The sequence below is a fragment of the Lonchura striata genome, chromosome 4 (genome assembly GCF_050655825.1).
Source record: "Lonchura striata isolate lonStrDom1 chromosome 4, ASM5065582v1, whole genome shotgun sequence".
NCBI lineage: Eukaryota > Metazoa > Chordata > Aves > Passeriformes > Estrildidae > Lonchura > Lonchura striata.
This window is the reverse complement of record NC_140706.1, coordinates 2,298,010-2,315,622: the sequence shown is the minus strand read 5'-3', so window position 1 is coordinate 2,315,622 and position 17,613 is coordinate 2,298,010. Positions and strand designations below refer to the sequence as shown.

The following is a 17,613-nucleotide window of genomic DNA, read 5'->3' as shown; positions in this document are numbered from 1 at the left end:
GGACCCTGGGGACAAGAAACACTGGGGACAGGGGTTTGGGGGTCTCAGGGTGCACGAGGGGGACCCTGGGCACAGCGAGGCAGCGCAGGGGGTGGCAGCTCCTCCCGAGCTCTGCACACAGGATGGACAGGGTCACCCCAAAACCGAGCACAGACACAGTGGCACAGTGTCACCCCAGCTTGGGGACAGCCAGTGCCTGGCCTGGGCACCCTCCCTGCCATGGCACAGCAGAGCTGAGCCCTCCCATCCCCACCTGGGACAGCAGCGTGGGACCCTCCAGCGGGGACTCCATCAGCTGGGTCAGGGCGAGGAAGAATCTGTGCAGGGAGCGCTGGAACTCGGCCACCTCCTTCCCCTCGTAGAGCCTGCAGTGGCCAGAGTCACCGTGCTGTCACCACGCTGTCACCATGCCACACACCTTCCCTGGCATCCCCATTCACTCCACTCATCCATCAGCATTTGGATCTAGGGGGGAGCCCTGCCCTGGCACTACCCCACCATGTCCACAGAGAAAAAATCTCGTTTTTTCTTTTTAAAAAAATCTTATTTTCCGTGATTCTACAACCCAAAAACCATCTCTAAGCAGCTCAGCCCCATCCCACTTGAGCAGGAAGCTCCTGAGCCCTCCAGCCCCCCTCAGCAGCTGGAGAACAGCGAACCGAAGGAGGGAATTTTAACCATGGGATGTGCAAAGCTGCAGGAAAAACTGCAAAGCTGAGGTGTGAGCACAGGAATGGTCACTGCTTGAGGTAATTCTCCCATCACTGACACCGAGCAGCGGCAGGAAAAATTATCCAGCCAGCAGCTAGGAAAAAAAATCCTGGAATTTGGGCTGGGAGGGCCCTTGAAGCTCATTCAGTCCCAACCTTTGCCATGGGTTGCTCCAAGCCCTGTCCAACCTGGCCTGAAAATCTGAAAATCCAGGGGGGGCAACGAGCACTGGCAGGGAAAGTTTTGCCACCCTCGGTGGTGGCTAAAAAGGAGAAGCAGGCAGAGGAAGCAGCAAGGAGGAAGCAGCGAGGGACAGACAGATGTCACCACGGTGCCACTGGGGCGCAGAGGGGACACGGGGAGGTGGCCCAAGGGGGAGGACAGGGCTCAAGCATCCTCACAGCTCCAGCAGCAGCACAGGCAATCCCAGAGGCAGGACTCTTAATTACAACGCGATTCCTGTCGATTAGAGCCCGTACAAATTGCAGCACTTAGAGGATCTGAGGAGCCCCGCGCTGAGATAAAGGGAAGCTCCATCAAATCGCTAAATGCCCTCGGGGATGCTTCTGCTCCAGGCAAACTCATCCACGGGGGGCCACTTGCAAACAAGCTGGGTGATGGATTTCTCCTGCCAGCAGCACTCTGAGCTGGGAATCTGCTCACAGAGGAGGGAGAGACTGGCTGGGATGCTCTGGAGCACCTGGAGCCACGGGTGGGAGAGGCAAGGACAGACAGACTCAGATCTCGCTGTGAATAGAGTGGGGCAAAGCGAGGTGTGACAGTCCTGGGGGCACAGGGAACCCAACACACCCTGGGTTTGGGGTGGTGGAGGAGGAAAAACCCTCATCCCCCCCAAAACCAGCTGTCTGCTGAACCACAGTGCTTGGAATGGGGTGATCCCACTGCTCCTGGTGCCAGCCAGCGCCCACCCCGTGCCATGTGTGTTGGGGGGGTCCCTCCCTGCCCACCTCGCTGCTCCCTCAGGACACTTCAGCTTTTGGTGGAACGAAAGAGGAACGTCTGGTAATGTCAGAGCTCCTGATTTCCTCCTCTCTCCCACGCCAGCCCGGAGGAGGGGTGTTTGTCCATCACCCCCACTGGGATGTGAAGGGGAACAAGTGAAACTTGGGGGGGCTCTGGAGGGACCTGGGGGCACCTTGACCTTGGAGATGTGGAGGAACCCAGCCCTTTCCTCTGCTCACAGCAGGATCACAGCAGGGCTGGGCTTGGAAGGCACCTCCAGCTCCAGCCACGGCACCCACCGGGCTCCAGGAAACCCTCCCAGCACTGTGCCAGCCTGGCACGGGCACAGAGTGCCCAGCACATTCGGTCACCTCCGTGGGATGGGGGGGATGCCACCTCTGTGGGAGGATTTTAGGAACTCATTGGAAACTCCCTGTCAGGGGTCACTGTGGGGTGAGGTCACTGTGGGGTGAGGTCACTGTGGGTGAGGTCACTGTGGGACATTTGGGGTGGCTGGAGAGCTCTCCCACCCTGAGGTGGAAAGCCCTGCCCACCCCCACAGTGGACCACCATTGTCCCGCAGCATCCAGAGGATGGCACAAAGCTGAAAACTTCCAAAATCCTCAAGGAGAGGATCCACAGCGATGGAAAAACCACTCTGGGGACCGGCCATGGCAGCAGCACGGCCGGGAGTGGTGGGTGCCACGCTGGGTGCCCCAGCAGCACTGGGAGCACTGGTAGCACTGGGAGCACTGGGAGCACTGGGAACACTGGGAGCACTGGGAGCACTTACTGGGCGAAGAGGTGCCGGGAGCGGACGATGAATTTGAAGATGTACTCCAGGGCCTTGAAAGTGCCCGGGAGGGACTCACAGGGCTCCCCCCGGCCCGCCTGCTCCACGTACTGAGTCAGCACCGCCAGCAGCTTCCTGCGGGGAGGGGTGTCCGGGGTGTCCCAGCCCTGTCCCTCCCTGTCCCCACTGTCCCTCCCTGTCCCAGCCCCATCCCGGCTGTCCCAGCCCTGTCCCTCCCTGTCCCCACTGTCCCTCCCTGTCCCCACTGTCCCAGCCCCATCCCGGCTGTCCCAGCACTGTCCCTCCCTGTCCCCACTGTCCCTCCTTGTTCCAGCCCCATCCTGGCTGTCCCAGCCCCATCCCAGCTGTCCCAGCCCTGTATCTCCCTGTCCCCACTGTCCCTCCCTGTCCCAGCCCCATTCCAGATGTCCTAGCCCTGTCCCTCCCTGTCCCCACTGTCCCTGTCCCATTCTGGCTGTCCCAGCCCCATTCCAGATGTCCTAGCCCTGTCCCTCCCTGTCCCCACTGTCCCTGTCCCATTCTGGCTGTCCCAGCCCCATTCCAGATGTCCTAGCCCTGTCCCTCCCTGTCCCCACTGTCCCTGTCCCATTCTGGCTGTCCCAGCCCCATTCCAGATGTCCTAGCCCTGTCCCTCCCTGTCCCCACTGTCCCTGTCCCATTCTGGCTGTCCCAGCCCCATTCCAGATGTCCTAGCCCTGTCCCTCCCTGTCCCCACTGTCCCTATCCCATCCTGGCTGTCCCAGCGCCATTCCAGATGTCCCAGCACTGTCCCTCCCTGTCCCCACTGTCCCTGTCCCATTCTGGCTGTCCCAGTCCCATTCCAGATGTCCCAGTAATGTCCCTGTCTGTACCCATTGTCCCTTCCCTGTCCCAGCACTGTCCCTGTCCCAGCACTGTCCCAGCCCCATCCCAGCTGTCCCAGCCCCATCCCAGCTGTCCCAGCACTGTCCCTTCCCTGTCCCCACTGTCCCAGCCCCATCCCAGCTGTCCCAGCCCCATTCTGGCTGTCCCCACTGTCCCTCCCGGTGCCGTAGCCCAAGGAACGCACTTGTAGGCGAGCGTGGCGCTGAAGTGCTGGCGGATGTAGGCCTCCAGGACCGTGTTGAAGTGCTGGAACTTTCTGTCAGCCACCAGCCTCACAATGAAAACCTGAGGGCAGCAGGCAGGGACGCAGCTCAGCCACCCTGAGCCCACCCTGCCCCGCTCCCATCACCGGGATCACTCTTGTGGTGGTGTGGGAAAAACCCTTTGAACAATGCTGGGATCATCCCCCAGAGGGGCAGCGTCCCCCAGAACCCAGCCCTGCCCTGTGCTGGCTCCCTCAGACCAGCAAACCCCATTGCCCCAGTCCAACCAGTGCCCACCCTGCACTGGGTGGGGGGCTCAGACCCACACAGGCTCTGCTCACCAGGGCGTCAAACACGAGGGTGTCATAGACGTCGGTGTCCGAGTGCTCCATCATGATGGAGAAGAGGGCATCCAGCGTGTCCTGCAGGAACTGGGGGCACATGGGGGCTGTGAGGGCTCGAGGGCTGACCCCAGCACGGCCCACAACCCAGCTTCTGGGCACGGGGAACAAGGAGAGAGGTGGGTGTTGGGAAGGATGGATAAATAGAATCGCCTGGCAAAAGATTTATGATAGTACAGCCAGGATGAAAACAATCCTCCCTACTGGCTGGACAATGCCCTTACCTACAGATAAGTCCAAAAGTCAAATGGAGTGTTCTATCTCATCCCCAAAATGTATGGTTCATCCCACACCTGCAACCATCCCCTGAAACATCAGGTGTCTGTGACCCCATTGGCCCAAGTCTTGTTCCAGCCCACCTTGAAGCCCCCTGATAAGGGGTAGACATTCTCTTGGAACTTCTCCTCTCTTGGATCTTCCCCCTCTTAGGACCTCCACCTTCTCCTAGAACATCCTCTTGTCTCTCCTCTCCTCCATCCCCTCAAGCCTCACCACGAGCTGCATCTGGCAGCTCCAAGCAGGACTTTTCTCCATCCTTAATAAACCTGATATTCTAACAGCAGCCTTCAGAGATCTCTCATCTCCATCCATCCAAACCATCCTGGAGCCCAGCGCTCCCTGCAGGTGGAGGAGCAAATCCTGGCTGTACCTTGATGACCTCCCCTCCATCCACGTTCATCAGCTTCTGGAGGTTGCCACGGAGCAGGCTGGGCTTGGAGCGCCACTTCAGCAGCCCCAGCAGGTTCACTGGGCAGAGGAACGGGGCGCTCAGCACCGAGTATTCGTGTCAGAGTGTCACCAAGCCCCAGCTCCCCCAGGCCACCCTCGCTGCCCAGGAGTGTTAGGGGTCAGAAACATAATCATGGGATGTGATTATCTGCAGGAGCTTTTATTAACAGCTCTGGGAATCAGGGGTACAGACCCAAATCTGACTCCAACGTGGCTTTCAAGCTGAACGTATTTTATATTCTATCATTATATAACTCCCATATTCATTATTAAACTTTTATTGTATACATTGACATGAGTTTCTCGTGATCTTTCTTAGGCCCCTGACCACAGTTTCTCTGGTTATTCTTATGATTAAACAGCAATTATATTTAATTACTAAACAATCATCACATCTAACAATTCTATCCATTATCATGTACTAGCTACACAGTGCAGCTCTAGCAAGTACGAGTTCTCCATGTGCTTAGGGTGTTTATTTTTCCAGGGCTTACTAAGCTGATTTTTCCTTTTAACCCTTCATCCCCATGATTTTGAAACCCTTTTACTATCATGAGCAGCCAGAACCCCCTCACACAGTGCTCAGCCCCCCCGATGCCAGGACCATACAGCACAAACTTTAAATTTGTCGTGGCTGTGGTGGCCGAAACTGGGCTGCAGCGAGGGAATTCATGGAGCAGCCTCATCCCTGAGCCCTCCACACCAAACCACGGTGGCCTGGACCCTGCAGCCACGTGTCACCGTGTGTCACATCCCCACAGCACCAGACCATGTCCCCCGAGCCCCCTGCACTTCAACCAGAGCAGGATGAGCCATTCCCACCTTCCAGCCTCACAGCAGTGGGAGGAGAGCCCAGCATTCCCCTTCCCCTGGCAAGGGGGGATGTGTCAGGGCCGAGGGGGCACCGATGCCCTCAGCAGCCCTGACCTGGGCTGGAAACTGCCCTGAGCTAAGCCAGGGATGGGGGTTAAACCACAGAGCCCCAATTCCCACCTCAGTTTGGAAGGGAGGTCACAGAACCTCCGGCAGCCACACTCGAGTGGGAATTCCACTCGCTGCTGCTCCTCTCCAGTGGATGGCAGCCCTCCCAAAATGCCCAGATAGAGCTGATGTCCCCCAGGAACAGCCTTGGCCAAAGAGTGACTGAGCACTCGCTGCTCCCACTGCCCTCAGCTCTCTGTCCCAGTGGGAGGGACACCGGACTCCAAATATCACAATGTGGTCCAGCAGGGAGGGGACGCAGCCCCACCTCCCCCGGCGTGGGGAACCAGGACTCACCATTCTGGGTCAGCTTGGTGGAGCAGATGAGTGTGGAGATTTGGAAGCTGTCCCGGCTGGACACGGCTAAAGGCGCCGTGGCCCCGCTGACACGGAAGGAGGAGCCAGAGAGGAGCTTGGATTCCGACAGGTTCCTCTCCGAGGGCAGGGACAGGTAGGTGCTGGCATCCTCCAGCTTCTTGCTGTCACCCTGCAGGGCACACGGCGGGGAGGTCACACCCCACGGTGACAGGGTTAGCCCCCCTGTGTGCCCAGGAGCTCAGTTCTGAGCCCATGGCTGGTGGGTGCCACCACGCAGCACCCTCATCCCACCCCTGGGTACCCCCTGGCTCCCCAACATTGATCCCTGAGGGAGCCACCAAAGCCCAGCCCGTGTCCCACAATGGGGACAGGACAGGCAGGAGGAGCAGAGGGACCAGGAGGAGTCTGAGGCTGGAAATTCAACACTGCTGCAGGGATGGACATGCAGCAGGACAACGACACGGGGCAGGACACCACCCAAGTGTGCAGGATGGACCCACGTCGCTGTCACCCTGCATCTCCCACCTCTATGGGCAGCCTGTTGCCGTGTCCCCTGCTGTAAGCTGGAAATGTTCCATGCAGGAGGGCTCACTGGGGTGACTCTGAGTGTCTTTCCCTGCTCGTTGGCCAGCCTGGGATGTGAGCAGAGCCAGGCAGCCAGGCTGCAGCTCACAGACATCCATCCTTCCCTGCCTGCAGCCTGGCAGGGTGAAGGTGAAGGTGCTGAAGGTGGGATGGAGGTGACAGAGCTGTTTTGCTGTTGTATTTTCCCTTCCAGGACACATCTGGAGCCTGTGCTCCTTCCCAGGGCTGAGCCCACGTGGGGAAAACTGTCTGGAGCTCAGAGCAGCTGGAGATCAAGAGGTCTGAGCAGCTAAAAGCCCTTCACTCACATTCCTCTGGCAAGCAGAGATAAAAAGATGAAATAGCTTCTGACTGCCAGAGTCCAGCCCCCGCTGTCTGCCGGGAAGAGCCGGAGTCAGGCAGGGAGAGGATGGAGCAGCTCAGGACGTGGAGGCTCACGAGGGCAGGGACAGCTCTCCGAGGGGAGCACGGACCCAAAAGAGAGGTTTGGGGGGTTTGTTCTCCTAGCAGAGAGGTGTGGGAGGTTTGATCTCCCTGCCAAAGCCAGCACTGGCATATCCCAAAGGTGCTGCTGCTGTGGAGGGGACAGTCCCCAAAGAGGCAGGGACCGCAGCCAGCGCCGAGGGCCATGGCAGCAGTTAAAGAATTTGGGTCTTTTACCCAAAAATAAAGCGGGGTGGAGGGACTTAATAATGATTTCAAATGTGCAGGAGCCTCAGGGAGGAACAGCGTGGTCTGCCCCTGTCTTGGGCTGCCACAGCAGGCAGGAGCAGGTCGGCTCATCCCAAAAAAAAGGCAGATTCAGGGAGGGACGTGGCTCTGCCTGGAGAAACTGGGGTCACGTTGCCAAAATCAGAGACACTCCCATGCAGCAGCCCAGGGGCAGGGAAGCAGGTGACCCCTCCAGGGACACTGGAGCTCCATGACCCCAGAAGGGACCCCAAAAAGTGTCAACACACACAGGGAAGAGCCCAGAGCTCGCCCTGGCAGCGGGGAGCAACTCGTGCCTCCACAGCGATCCCAGTCTGGGGAGGCGACACCAGGTAAGGGGGCAGCACCTTCAGGGGACCTTCAAATTAAAGCTGACAGCATTTTTTTTCCCAAATAAGCAGCGATATTGCCTCCCCTCCACTCTCTGGGAGCAAACCCAAGCAGTGCCAGGGCTGGTGAAATCAGGTGAAGCGCAGCCACGCCACGGGGACGTTCCCTGCCCGTCACGAACGCTTAAATCACCTCCTCCCAAACAAAACTTGTCATTCCAAAGGAGCAGCGCGGGGCTTGGAGACGCTGTGTGCAGGCAGCCCCTGCCACCAAGGACAGCGAGGACAGTGGGGAGGCACCACAAACCCTCGGGGACTTCGGGTACGTGCCACCAGCATGGACTGGGACCCCGGCCCCACAAGTGCTGCTGTCCCACAGCCCTCCCAACCTATTTTAGGGGGGCTCCGTGGCTCCCCCCCCATACCTTGTAGAGCAGGAGGTCGTGCTCCCCATCCCGCAGCGTGGTGCCATCGGGGCGCATCAGCCTCACAAAGGCCATGGAGAAAATCCTCTCGCTGCGGTCCTTGGCTGGGGGGACACACGGGGGGGAGGTGAGGGGGAGCTGCAGGGGACAAGGGACACGTCTGCAGGCAGGGACAGGACAGGGAGGAAGGCCTGGAGCAAGGGACACTCACAGTCACTGGAGGAGCGGTGGCGGAAGGTGAACCTCAGGTGGGTCCTGTGCACGTCCTCGATGGGAACAGCAATCTGGGGTGGGAACGTGTGCCAGGGTGAGGGCAGGGGGTGGGGGATGAGCCCTCACCTGGGCAATGCCCCTGTGTGCCCAGGCAGGGGCTGTGCCAGGCTGTCACTGCTGTAAACCAACCCCACAGCCTTCCCAGGCCACCAGTGAGGCTGAACTGGGGGCACTGGGATGGGGACAGGGCTGCAGTGCCCATCCCCAGGACTACCCTCCCCAGAGCTGGGTGTCCATGCTGTGACCCCGGCAGCACCTCCATCATCCCTGATGTTGGAACTCAAAATGGCTCTCAGACATTTTTAGAGGTTCCAGGCCTTGGTCAGGAGCATTTGAGACCCTGGCAGGCAGCTGGAAACAGCTGTGATTTTGAGTTTGAGCCATGGGATGAGTTACCAACTTTGGAGGTGGAACAGCCACAAAGGGTTTGGTAGTATAGTAGAAGTAGTTACAAAGCAGAGGGGAATTTTTTTTAGTATTGTACAGGGGGGTTTAACACTTGTACAGGGGGTTTTTATTTTGTACATAGGGGTCAGAAGTTCTAAGATGGAGGAAAGTGGGCTGATCCTGTTCTTCCTCCTTCTTCTTCCTTGCCTCCATGTTCTTGGTGATGTTGGCACTCACAGATTGGTTTAGAGTAGAAAAGCACTTGGTAATATAGGTAGCAGGGAAAATTGTAAGCATATAATACATAATATATCATATAAAATATAGCAGCAGCCCTGGGCAGTGGGAGAGAAAAAGACACAGTCAGAGAGGATGTCAGGGTGTGTGTGTGCCTCTGCCTGAGCTCTGAGCAAACCACAGCAGCCCAAGAAGAAAATCTTTTAGATAACTCACAATAAACTGCCTTGAGACCGAACAACAAGAGCCTGCTGAGTTTTCTTTGGAAGCACGGATGGAGGAGAGACCCCAGAGCAAACCCGGGGTTCTCACCCCCTGAGATGGGACCAAGGACTTCTCCCCAAAAAAGGGACCCCCCTAGAGCAGCAGGAGGAGTGAGGGGCACAGCCTGGGGGGGCTGCAGCCCTGTCCCACCCCAGCCCCCGTGCCCGGGGCTCCCCAGACCTTCAGGGTCTCCATCCAGCGTTGGTGCCTCTGCTGGTAGTAGACAACGGAGCGGTGGTGGCTGCTGGGGCTGTCCCCTGCTCCCGCGTGGATCGCGTTCTGCCGGGAGGAGAACCTCGGGATGAGCCCAAATCACCTCCCAGGGAGGGACAATTCCCCCCGGCCACGCCCCAAACTCCTCTCTGTCACCCTGATTCTTAAGATTTTTTAAAGCCTTCTCATTTTCTATAAGCAACATTTTGTTTTCCATCCCTTCGGGGGGGTGGAGGAAATTCATGTATTAGTAATTTGTCCAATTTAGAAAGGTAACCCGTTCACTCTCCAATCCACTGTCGCCTTTTAAAAAATATAAAAGTTAAAGTCAAAAAAAGAAACGTTCTTCTTTTTTACCTTGCCAAGAGGCTCCTCCAGCCCGTTTTGGTACTGGAGCTGCTGGCACTACCCGAGGAGAGGTGACACAGGGGACACCAGCCATAACTTAGGTGAGGTGACACGGGGGACACCTGCCATACCCAAGGTGACACAGGGGACACCTGCCATAACTTAGGTGAGGTGACACAGGGGACACCAAGGTGAGGTGACACAGGGGACACCTGACATACCCAAGGTGACACAGGGGACACCTGCCATAACTTAGGTGAGGTGACACAGGGGACACCAAGGTGAGGTGACACGGGGGACACCTGCCATTCCCAAGGTGAGGTGACATGGGGGACACCAAGGTGAGGTGACAGAGGTGACACCAGCCATACCTGCAGCACGTTTCCTGCCTCGTCACAGACACACACGGTCACCTCCACGTTCTTCGGCGTCTTCTTGTTGCCCTTGTCGAACTCACCCTGCACCAGGGTCAGGTAGATGTCGTTCCTGACGTCACCTGGGGGGGACATCCAGGTGATCACACTGGGTCCTGCCACCACGCTGCCATCCCCAGGGTCCCCCCGGGTTTGTCCCCCCACCCCGACACTTGCCTGGCATAATGACCTCGGGGTAGCCCAGCTTGCGAGCCACTGCCGTGCTGCGATCCACCAGGTGCGGGTGGTCCTTCCTCACCTGGCTCAGGTCTCCCCACAGCATCTTCAGGGACACCCAGAGCCCTGCGGGGACCACCGTGACAGGAGCCACCAGGGGCCACAGCAAGTCCTCGACCCCTGGTGTGACAAGCAGATGGAATCTCATGGGCCCAGGGGACACAGGGTCACTACCTTGTCCCTTGTGGTTGATGTCCTTCCCCTCCACCGCCTTCCGGATCATGTTGTGAAGGAAATCGCCATCAGCAGCCACCCTGGAAATGCCACATTTAGGAGAAAAAAACCTTTTCTCTTTGGTCCTTGTCCCTCTTGTCCCCTGGCAGCTGGTGTCCCCATGCCAGCCGGGCCCTGGGGTGCTGCTCCCTGTCCCCCCAGCACTCCCCCCACCCTCGGGGCTCACAGGTGGACGGGGATGAAGTGCTGCTTGTCCTCGTCGCTGTCACACGTCCCCTTGGTGATGTCGCTGATGTCCATCACTGCAGTGACACAGACGTGGCACCGTGGCAGGGGTGGCACTCCCAGCCAGCGATCCACGCCCAGAACAGGATCGTGGGGGGAGGCGAAGGCAGGGGTCCCCTGTGCCAGGACGGGGTGGGCAGGGACAGCACAGAGGGGACAGTGTGGGGACAGCCACGCAGAGAGCAAGGAAAAGGGACAGCAGGGGCAGCCCGGGGACACGGCAGAGCCTGGTGTGGTGGCTGGGGGCAGTGCCGGGGTGGTGGCACGGGAGTCCCCGGGGGTCTCCGTGGAGGCCAGCCCCACCTGAGATGCCGAAGGGCCGGCGCAGCCCCGTGCTGAGCTTGCGGCTGTGGCTGTCCCGCAGGTCCATGCGCCCCACCCGGATGATCTGGCACACCAGGAACAGCCGCTCCCGCTTCAGGTCGCTGCTGCCCAGGTCCTGGGGGACAGACAGGGGCCGTGTCACCCCGGCAGCACCGCAGGGGACGCGCCAGCGCCAGCGCCCGGTGATCTCGGCGTGCCCAGGGTGGGCACAGAGCTCCCCCGCTGCCCCGCACTGCGGGGACAGTGGCACGCAGCCCCGCTGCCCTGGGGGACTCTGTGCACCCCAGGAGTCCCCAAACCCCACGGTGGGGACAATGCCAGGACCCACGGGCCCGACAGGTCACCCTAGAGCAGGCAGCTGGGCAAGCGGGGGGCAACCTGGCATGGTGTAAAGATGTCAGGGTGGCCCTGTACCCCAGCTCCGGCGACACTGGGGAGGGGATCGGGTCCCTCGGGTGCTGCCCCTGCGCCAAAACCTTCCAGCGGCGCGAAGGACAAGGGATGGGGACACTCCACAACGCGTAGGGACACGCGGGGACATCAGCAGCGAGCAGAGCAGAGTGGGGAGATGGGCGAGAGCCGGAGGGCGGCAGCGGAGCCGAAGTGCTGATGCCGCTCATTAACATTGATATTTTTTCTCGCCTCATTTGCATATCACTGGCTCCGCAGCGTCCCGGGGGTCAGCGATGCGCTGCAGCCAAAGCGCTGAGTCAGCAGCAGCTGCCGAGGGGCGTGGGACGAGCGGGAACGGGGCACCCCGAGACCCCCGGCACCGGGAGGGCACCCCGAGACCCCCGGCACCGGGAGGAGACCCCCAGCACCGGGAGGAGACCCCGAGACCCCCGGTACCGGGAGGGCACCCCGAGACCCCCGGCACCGGGAGGGCACCCCGAGACCCCCGGCACCGGGAGGAGACCCCCAGCACCGGGAGGAGACCCTGAGACCCCCGGTACCGGGAGGGCACCCCGAGACCCCCAGCCCCGGGAGGGCACCCCGAGACCCCCGGCACCGGGAGGAGACCCCGAGACCCCCCAGCACCGGGAGGGGACCCCGAGGGGCAGCGCCGCGGCGGGTGCCACGTCCGGGATCTGCGAAGGGGATGGGGGTACACAAGCAGGGCGACCGATGCTGGAGGAGGGGGGGACACAGGGCACCCGAAATGTTCTGCGCTCACCGTGAACACGACCTTGAGGTTGTTGAGCAGCTCGATGTCCTGGGGGACGCCGGTGCTGGCCCAGCGGATCACGTAATTCTCGCTGCGGGGCGGGTGATGCTTGAGGTGGGCACCGGGATGGCAGAGCCCCCGCCGGCTCCCACCCCACGGACCCCACAGCCCACCGGTGTCCCCTGTCACCGTGCTGGTGACTTCACCTGGGGCAGGACGAGCCGTGGGCTGTCCCATGGGGTGACCAAGCCTCCTGCTCTGTGGGAAGGGACATGCACCCTCCCCCTGGGACACCCGCTGGGTCCTTCTGGGCTGGGGAACGGCCACAGGGGACAGCAGGACAAGCATCCAGCAGAGCAGGGGTCTGTCCTGAGCCCCCCGGGACCCCACCTGATGATGCGCTGCTCGCCAGGGTCGTAGAGGGCCATGAAGAGCTGCGCCTCCTCGCCGACGTGGCACACGAAGTTCCGGACGCAGAGGTAGAGGTTGTGGGAGGGCGAAGCAGCCCCGTGGGTGCCACGGCCGGCTGCCCTCTGCTGCGAGCTCTGGGGGGGGCACGAGGTGGCTCAGCCCCACGGCTCAGCCCCTGGCACGTCCCCTGGCACAGGGCGCAGGGCTGGCAGCGGCCTCACCGTCTCCTCCTGGATGCGCTGGGTGAGGGTCTGCGCCGCTCTCCTGTGAGCCTGGAAGAGGCTGATGACGCTGGTCCTGTCGGGGTCCAGGATGTTCTCGTCCTCATCGCGCACCACCAGGTCCAGCGCGAGGATCCTGCAGGGCCCGGCAAGGGGTGAGGCAGGAGTGGGGGCCCACGGGCCTGTGTGTCCACCCAGGACTCACTTGGCCTTGCACCTCCTGTCCTCTCAGATGCCACCGGGAAAAGGGACAGGAGTTGGCAACGCCAGGAACATTCTTGGCCCAGCCATAACCCTCGGCCGGGTGGCTTCAGCAGCTGGTGGCACCTTACTGTCCCCAGCTGTGGGAATGCAGAGCTTCCCTCTGGCTGCCCTGGGACCCTGGCAGGGGTCAGAACCCCCCTGGACAGAGCCCCCAGAGACACTGGCTGTGATCTCTGGCCATGGAAAAGAGTTTGCAATCTTACAGGATCAATTACCAGCTCTGAGTGTTTGATATAAATAATAATTAAGTGTGGCACGGGTGCAAAAGTAAAATTTTAGGATTCTAGATGAGGGGTCCAAAGGGGACAAGCTGGAGGAAATTGGGTGTGCCTTGTCCTTTTTCTCCTTCTTCATGCCCTCCATGTCTCACTGTGGTGTTGGCATTTTTCTGTTGGTTCAGGCTGGGGACACGCTGTCCAACGTAGGTGACAGATATTGGCACGTTATTGTAAATCCAGCCCAGAGAGTTTCTGGTATTTAATGTTTGTCACATCCCACTGAGGGCAGAGCCCCACACGCTGCCCTGCAGGACAGAGCTGGGCAGGGCAGCAGAACATGTGAGAGATAAACAGAATAAACAACCTTGGAACCAGCACAGACCAATTATGGCTTCTGCTTTGGCAGCGGGGCTGACAGACAGAGACTTTCTACAACCTCAGAATCATCAATACCACGGATTCCCACACCCAGCCACCACGGGCCAGCCAGCTGGGATGCTGGGCACACCTGGGCACCGCAGAGCCCGTGCCAGAGGCAGATTTGAGGTCACGGTGCCCCGTGCCCACTCTCACTTGTTGCCGTAGTCCATCCTGCCCGTCACCTCCTTCCTGAGCCGCAGGAGCTGGTCCTTGGGCAGCGTCCCCGAGAGCAGCTGCGAGCGCTGCTCCATCAGCTCCTGCATCATCCTCTTCACCTGCCCGTAGCGCTCCGTCTGCCCGGCCTGCGGCAGCAGCAGGGGTCACCGGGGGTCCCCCCAAAACCGCTCCCAGATCCCCCCACCCCGACGCCCAGACCCTCACCACGTAGAGCTGCTTCCAGATGGCGGCCCACTCCCGCAGCGTGGTGGTGATCTCCTGCACCATGGGCATCTCGGAGGGCACCACGCTCTCCTCCACCCTGGGGGGAAGGCACGGGGAGCCCTGGAGCGCCCCAGCAGCGCGGGGACCCCCGCACGGGGCAGGAGCCCACCCCGCCCCGCCCCTCCCTTGTACCTACCCCCGCTGCTGCTCCACCACGGCGCCCTTCAGCCGGATCAGCGAGGCCGGGAAGATGCCCTGAAGGAGCCGGAGCCATCAGCACCCCCAGGCTGGGAGATTTCCCTCGGGGGGGGCACAGCTGGGGGGTCCCAATGTTATGAACAAAACAGCCTGGCTGGGACACTTGGCTCGAACTAAGTACTGACAGTGAAATGTTAATTACCTAATTGCTCCTGGGAATCACCTACCACCACCCAAACTAGGGCTGGGATGCAAAATAATCCAGTGGAATCATGGGAGGGGGTTTTGGGGATGAAAAACACCCCGAAATGAAGAAGAGGGGCACAGTGGAGGGGGCTGGATGGGTGTGCAGGTTGGGGAAAAGGGAACCCCATCCCTAGTCTGTGTTTGACCTGTCACCATAACCTGCAGAGGACCAGATTGGACTGTGGGAAGCAGGCACAAGGAAAACACACACTCTTCCTGGTGTTATCAGAAGGGAAAGTTAGGAAGAGCTGCTGCTGGACCTCGGCAACATCCCCCCCGCCCTTCGGCTACCAGTGTGTCAGGAGAAAAGGAGAGAGGGCGGTCTGGAATCGGGATTTCAGATACAGACTGGACACCTCTGCACCTCTGGCTACCAGTGTGCCACGGAGACTCCAGGGACAGACCCTGCACAGACCCCAGGGACAGACCCTGCCCGGAGACCCCAGGGACAGACCCTTTGCCCACCCCCCCAGACGCCCAGCAGGGACAGAATGCCACCAGCAGTGCCCCTGCTGCCCCCAAAAGCCCGGCACCCCCTCACCTACCCGGGCAGCCCTGTTCCGCAGCGAGTACCCGCAGTACCAGCCTGCGAGGGGAGGGGACATCGTCAGCCAGGCTGGGGGTCCTGGCCCCGTTTTGGGGACAAAGGAGGGTGCAGGACCCCACGTTGGGGTGCACCCAGGGGTGCCCTTACCCTCGGAGGCCTGCAGGATGTGCACCATCTCCCCGATCTGCAGCGGGAGGTGATGCTCCTGGGTGCGCGGGAAGTTCCACACGGCTGCGGGGAGAGGGGGTGGGATTTGGGATCCCTGCCTGGAGCCCCTCACCAGCCCCCGAACCCTGGGCACCTGCACCCCAAAAACAGCCTCCCATGGGTGCCCCCTGTTCAGCCCTACAAAAAACGTGAGACCCCCGAGTAAGCTCACCCCACACCCCAGGAGAGCCACGGCACTGCCAGCACAGTGTCGGGCACAGCAGAAGCCCCCAGCCCCTTTTTGGCACCCAGGGGTCCCTTATGGGACCCCTCTACCTGCCACCCACACCCTGGGTGCCAGTGGTCCTGCTCCTGGCACAAGCAGTGCGGGGAGGCAAGTGCCAGCTGAGCCCCTGCCCTGGGCTGGTGGCCCTGGGACAGGTCTGGTGGCCCAAGGACAGGGTCTGGTGGCCCAGGGACAGGGTCTGGTGGCCCAGGGACAGCGTCTGGTGGCCCAAGGACAGGGTCTGGTGGCCCTGGGACAGGTCTGGTGGCCCAAGGACAGGGTCTGGTGGCCCAGGGACAGCGTCTGGTGGCCCAGGGACAGGTCTGGGGACAGCAGAGCTGGTGGGAGGGAAGGGGGGCGGTGCTCTTGGTGACCAGCAGCTTCCTGCCCGGCTGTCCTGTGGTTGTCCTTGTCGCTATTTCTGGCCCCAGGGACAGCTTTGGGGCAGACAAGCCTGGTTTGGTCCCCAGATTGGGGGACAGTCCCTGCACCCCGGGGGTCCCTTCCAGCACCATTCCCGTGCCCACCCTGAGCTCAGGAGGTGCCCAGGACCCTGCAGCAGCTCAGGAGGTGCCCAGGACCCTGCAGCAGCTCAGCCTTTGCTCCAGCACTGCAGAGAATGCAAGGGAAGGGTGCAGGAAACGGCCCCACAAGAAACGGGAAGAAGAACAGGGCTGCCAGAACCAGCAGAAACTGGGGGTGCTGCAGAGAGTGGGGGTGCCCAGGGGTGCTGCAGGGCACGGGGAGCTCAAGCTGGGGGTGCTGCAAGGAATGGGGGTGCCCAGGGCTTTGCCACCACCAACACCGAGGCTGCTGCAAAGCCCCAGCTGGGACTTGAGGAAAATTATTGGGGTGTCTCAAGGCTCCCCAAGAGCCTCAGCAGCCGGGCTGAGCCCAGCCCCAGAGCCTGGAGGGAAGCCAAGCCCCCACCCCAGAACTTCCCACCCCCACCAGCAGCAGCTCTGGAGCTTCCTGGTGCGTGGGTCCTGCTGGCACCCGGCCCCGTTCTCTGAGCCTTCTGTCAGCAGCCCTGCAGCCCCTGCTTGTTCCTGCCAGCACGGCAGGGACCTGCTCCCCTCCTGGCATCACCTCACAGTGGCACCAGCACGGCACCACTGCCATCACCCACCTGCCACCACCGCGCCCACGGGGGTCCCGTGGATGTCACCTCAACCCTGCGCCCCTCCAGCCGAGTGGAAACCCCCCAGAGCCCCACAGCCCCCACTCACCCACGCCCAGCTTCTCCTTGGTGGGCAGCCAGGGCGCCATGGCCACCGGGGCCCACGGGTGGTTCCTCCTGCCACGCTGCCCGCGTGACGTGTAACCCCGGCTTGTGAAACCTCCGCTTCCTCAGCGCGCTCTGACGCGGGGGTCCCACCCCACCGCCCTGCCCCCGCCACGGGCAGCGTGCTGGGCATGGAGCCCCCGGGACCCCCATGCCACCCAGACAAAGCTCTGGCCTCAGGGATCACTGGCAAACAGTTGTGGTGGTCGCTGGGATGGGTCGTGGTGGCACGGGGACCCCTTTGAGTGGCCAAGAGTGGGACACGGAGCTCCCCACGGAGCCACGAGGAGCCGTGGGCCTGTGCCAGCCGTGAGGCTCCTTGCTGGCACAAGGTTTCTGCCAGCGTGGCTGCCTCTGCCTTGCCCACATCTCCATCCCTGGCTGCACCAGGCCCGGCTGTGCCAGCGCTGGCTCCGTGCCCTGTCCAGCCCTCGGCTCCTGGAGCTCAGCACCAGCCACTTCCATCCTCCCGCTTGCCTGTCCGGCTCCACGGGGCTGGGGGCTCGGCCAGACCCTCACCCCCACCCGGCCACGCTGTCCAGGGACCCTCTGAGCACCCCAAATGCAGCTGCTGCCCCCACAGATTGGCACGAGTCCCTCTCCATCAGCGCTTGGAGCCAGCCCTCGGCTCCTCA

General features: G+C 61.3%; 1 protein-coding gene across 2 annotated transcripts in view; it reads right to left on the bottom strand.

Annotated features, from left to right (window-relative positions):
- The window catches only part of LOC110468737 (dedicator of cytokinesis protein 2), a 49,502-nt gene extending 32,422 nt beyond the window's left edge, over window positions 1-17,080 (bottom strand). For both annotated transcript variants that reach the window (XM_077782552.2, XM_085577406.1), the window contains exons 1-23: window positions 16,923-17,080; window positions 15,408-15,491; window positions 15,259-15,299; window positions 14,466-14,524; window positions 14,270-14,366; window positions 14,042-14,190; window positions 12,987-13,122; window positions 12,745-12,899; window positions 12,364-12,445; window positions 11,169-11,304; window positions 10,807-10,882; window positions 10,581-10,660; window positions 10,347-10,472; window positions 10,128-10,252; window positions 9,376-9,474; window positions 8,246-8,318; window positions 8,035-8,138; window positions 5,964-6,153; window positions 4,606-4,703; window positions 3,897-3,986; window positions 3,537-3,637; window positions 2,468-2,602; window positions 254-365 (exon numbers count right to left, since the gene is read on the bottom strand). In XM_077782552.2, coding sequence (XP_077638678.2) covers window positions 254-365; window positions 2,468-2,602; window positions 3,537-3,637; window positions 3,897-3,986; window positions 4,606-4,703; window positions 5,964-6,153; window positions 8,035-8,138; window positions 8,246-8,318; window positions 9,376-9,474; window positions 10,128-10,252; window positions 10,347-10,472; window positions 10,581-10,660; window positions 10,807-10,882; window positions 11,169-11,304; window positions 12,364-12,445; window positions 12,745-12,899; window positions 12,987-13,122; window positions 14,042-14,190; window positions 14,270-14,366; window positions 14,466-14,524; window positions 15,259-15,299; window positions 15,408-15,491; window positions 16,923-16,962 — 2,388 coding nt within the window. In that variant the 5' untranslated portion in view covers window positions 16,963-17,080. The remainder of the gene's footprint in view (window positions 1-253; window positions 366-2,467; window positions 2,603-3,536; window positions 3,638-3,896; window positions 3,987-4,605; window positions 4,704-5,963; window positions 6,154-8,034; window positions 8,139-8,245; window positions 8,319-9,375; window positions 9,475-10,127; window positions 10,253-10,346; window positions 10,473-10,580; window positions 10,661-10,806; window positions 10,883-11,168; window positions 11,305-12,363; window positions 12,446-12,744; window positions 12,900-12,986; window positions 13,123-14,041; window positions 14,191-14,269; window positions 14,367-14,465; window positions 14,525-15,258; window positions 15,300-15,407; window positions 15,492-16,922) is intronic.
- Between the last annotated feature and the right edge of the window lie 533 nt (window positions 17,081-17,613).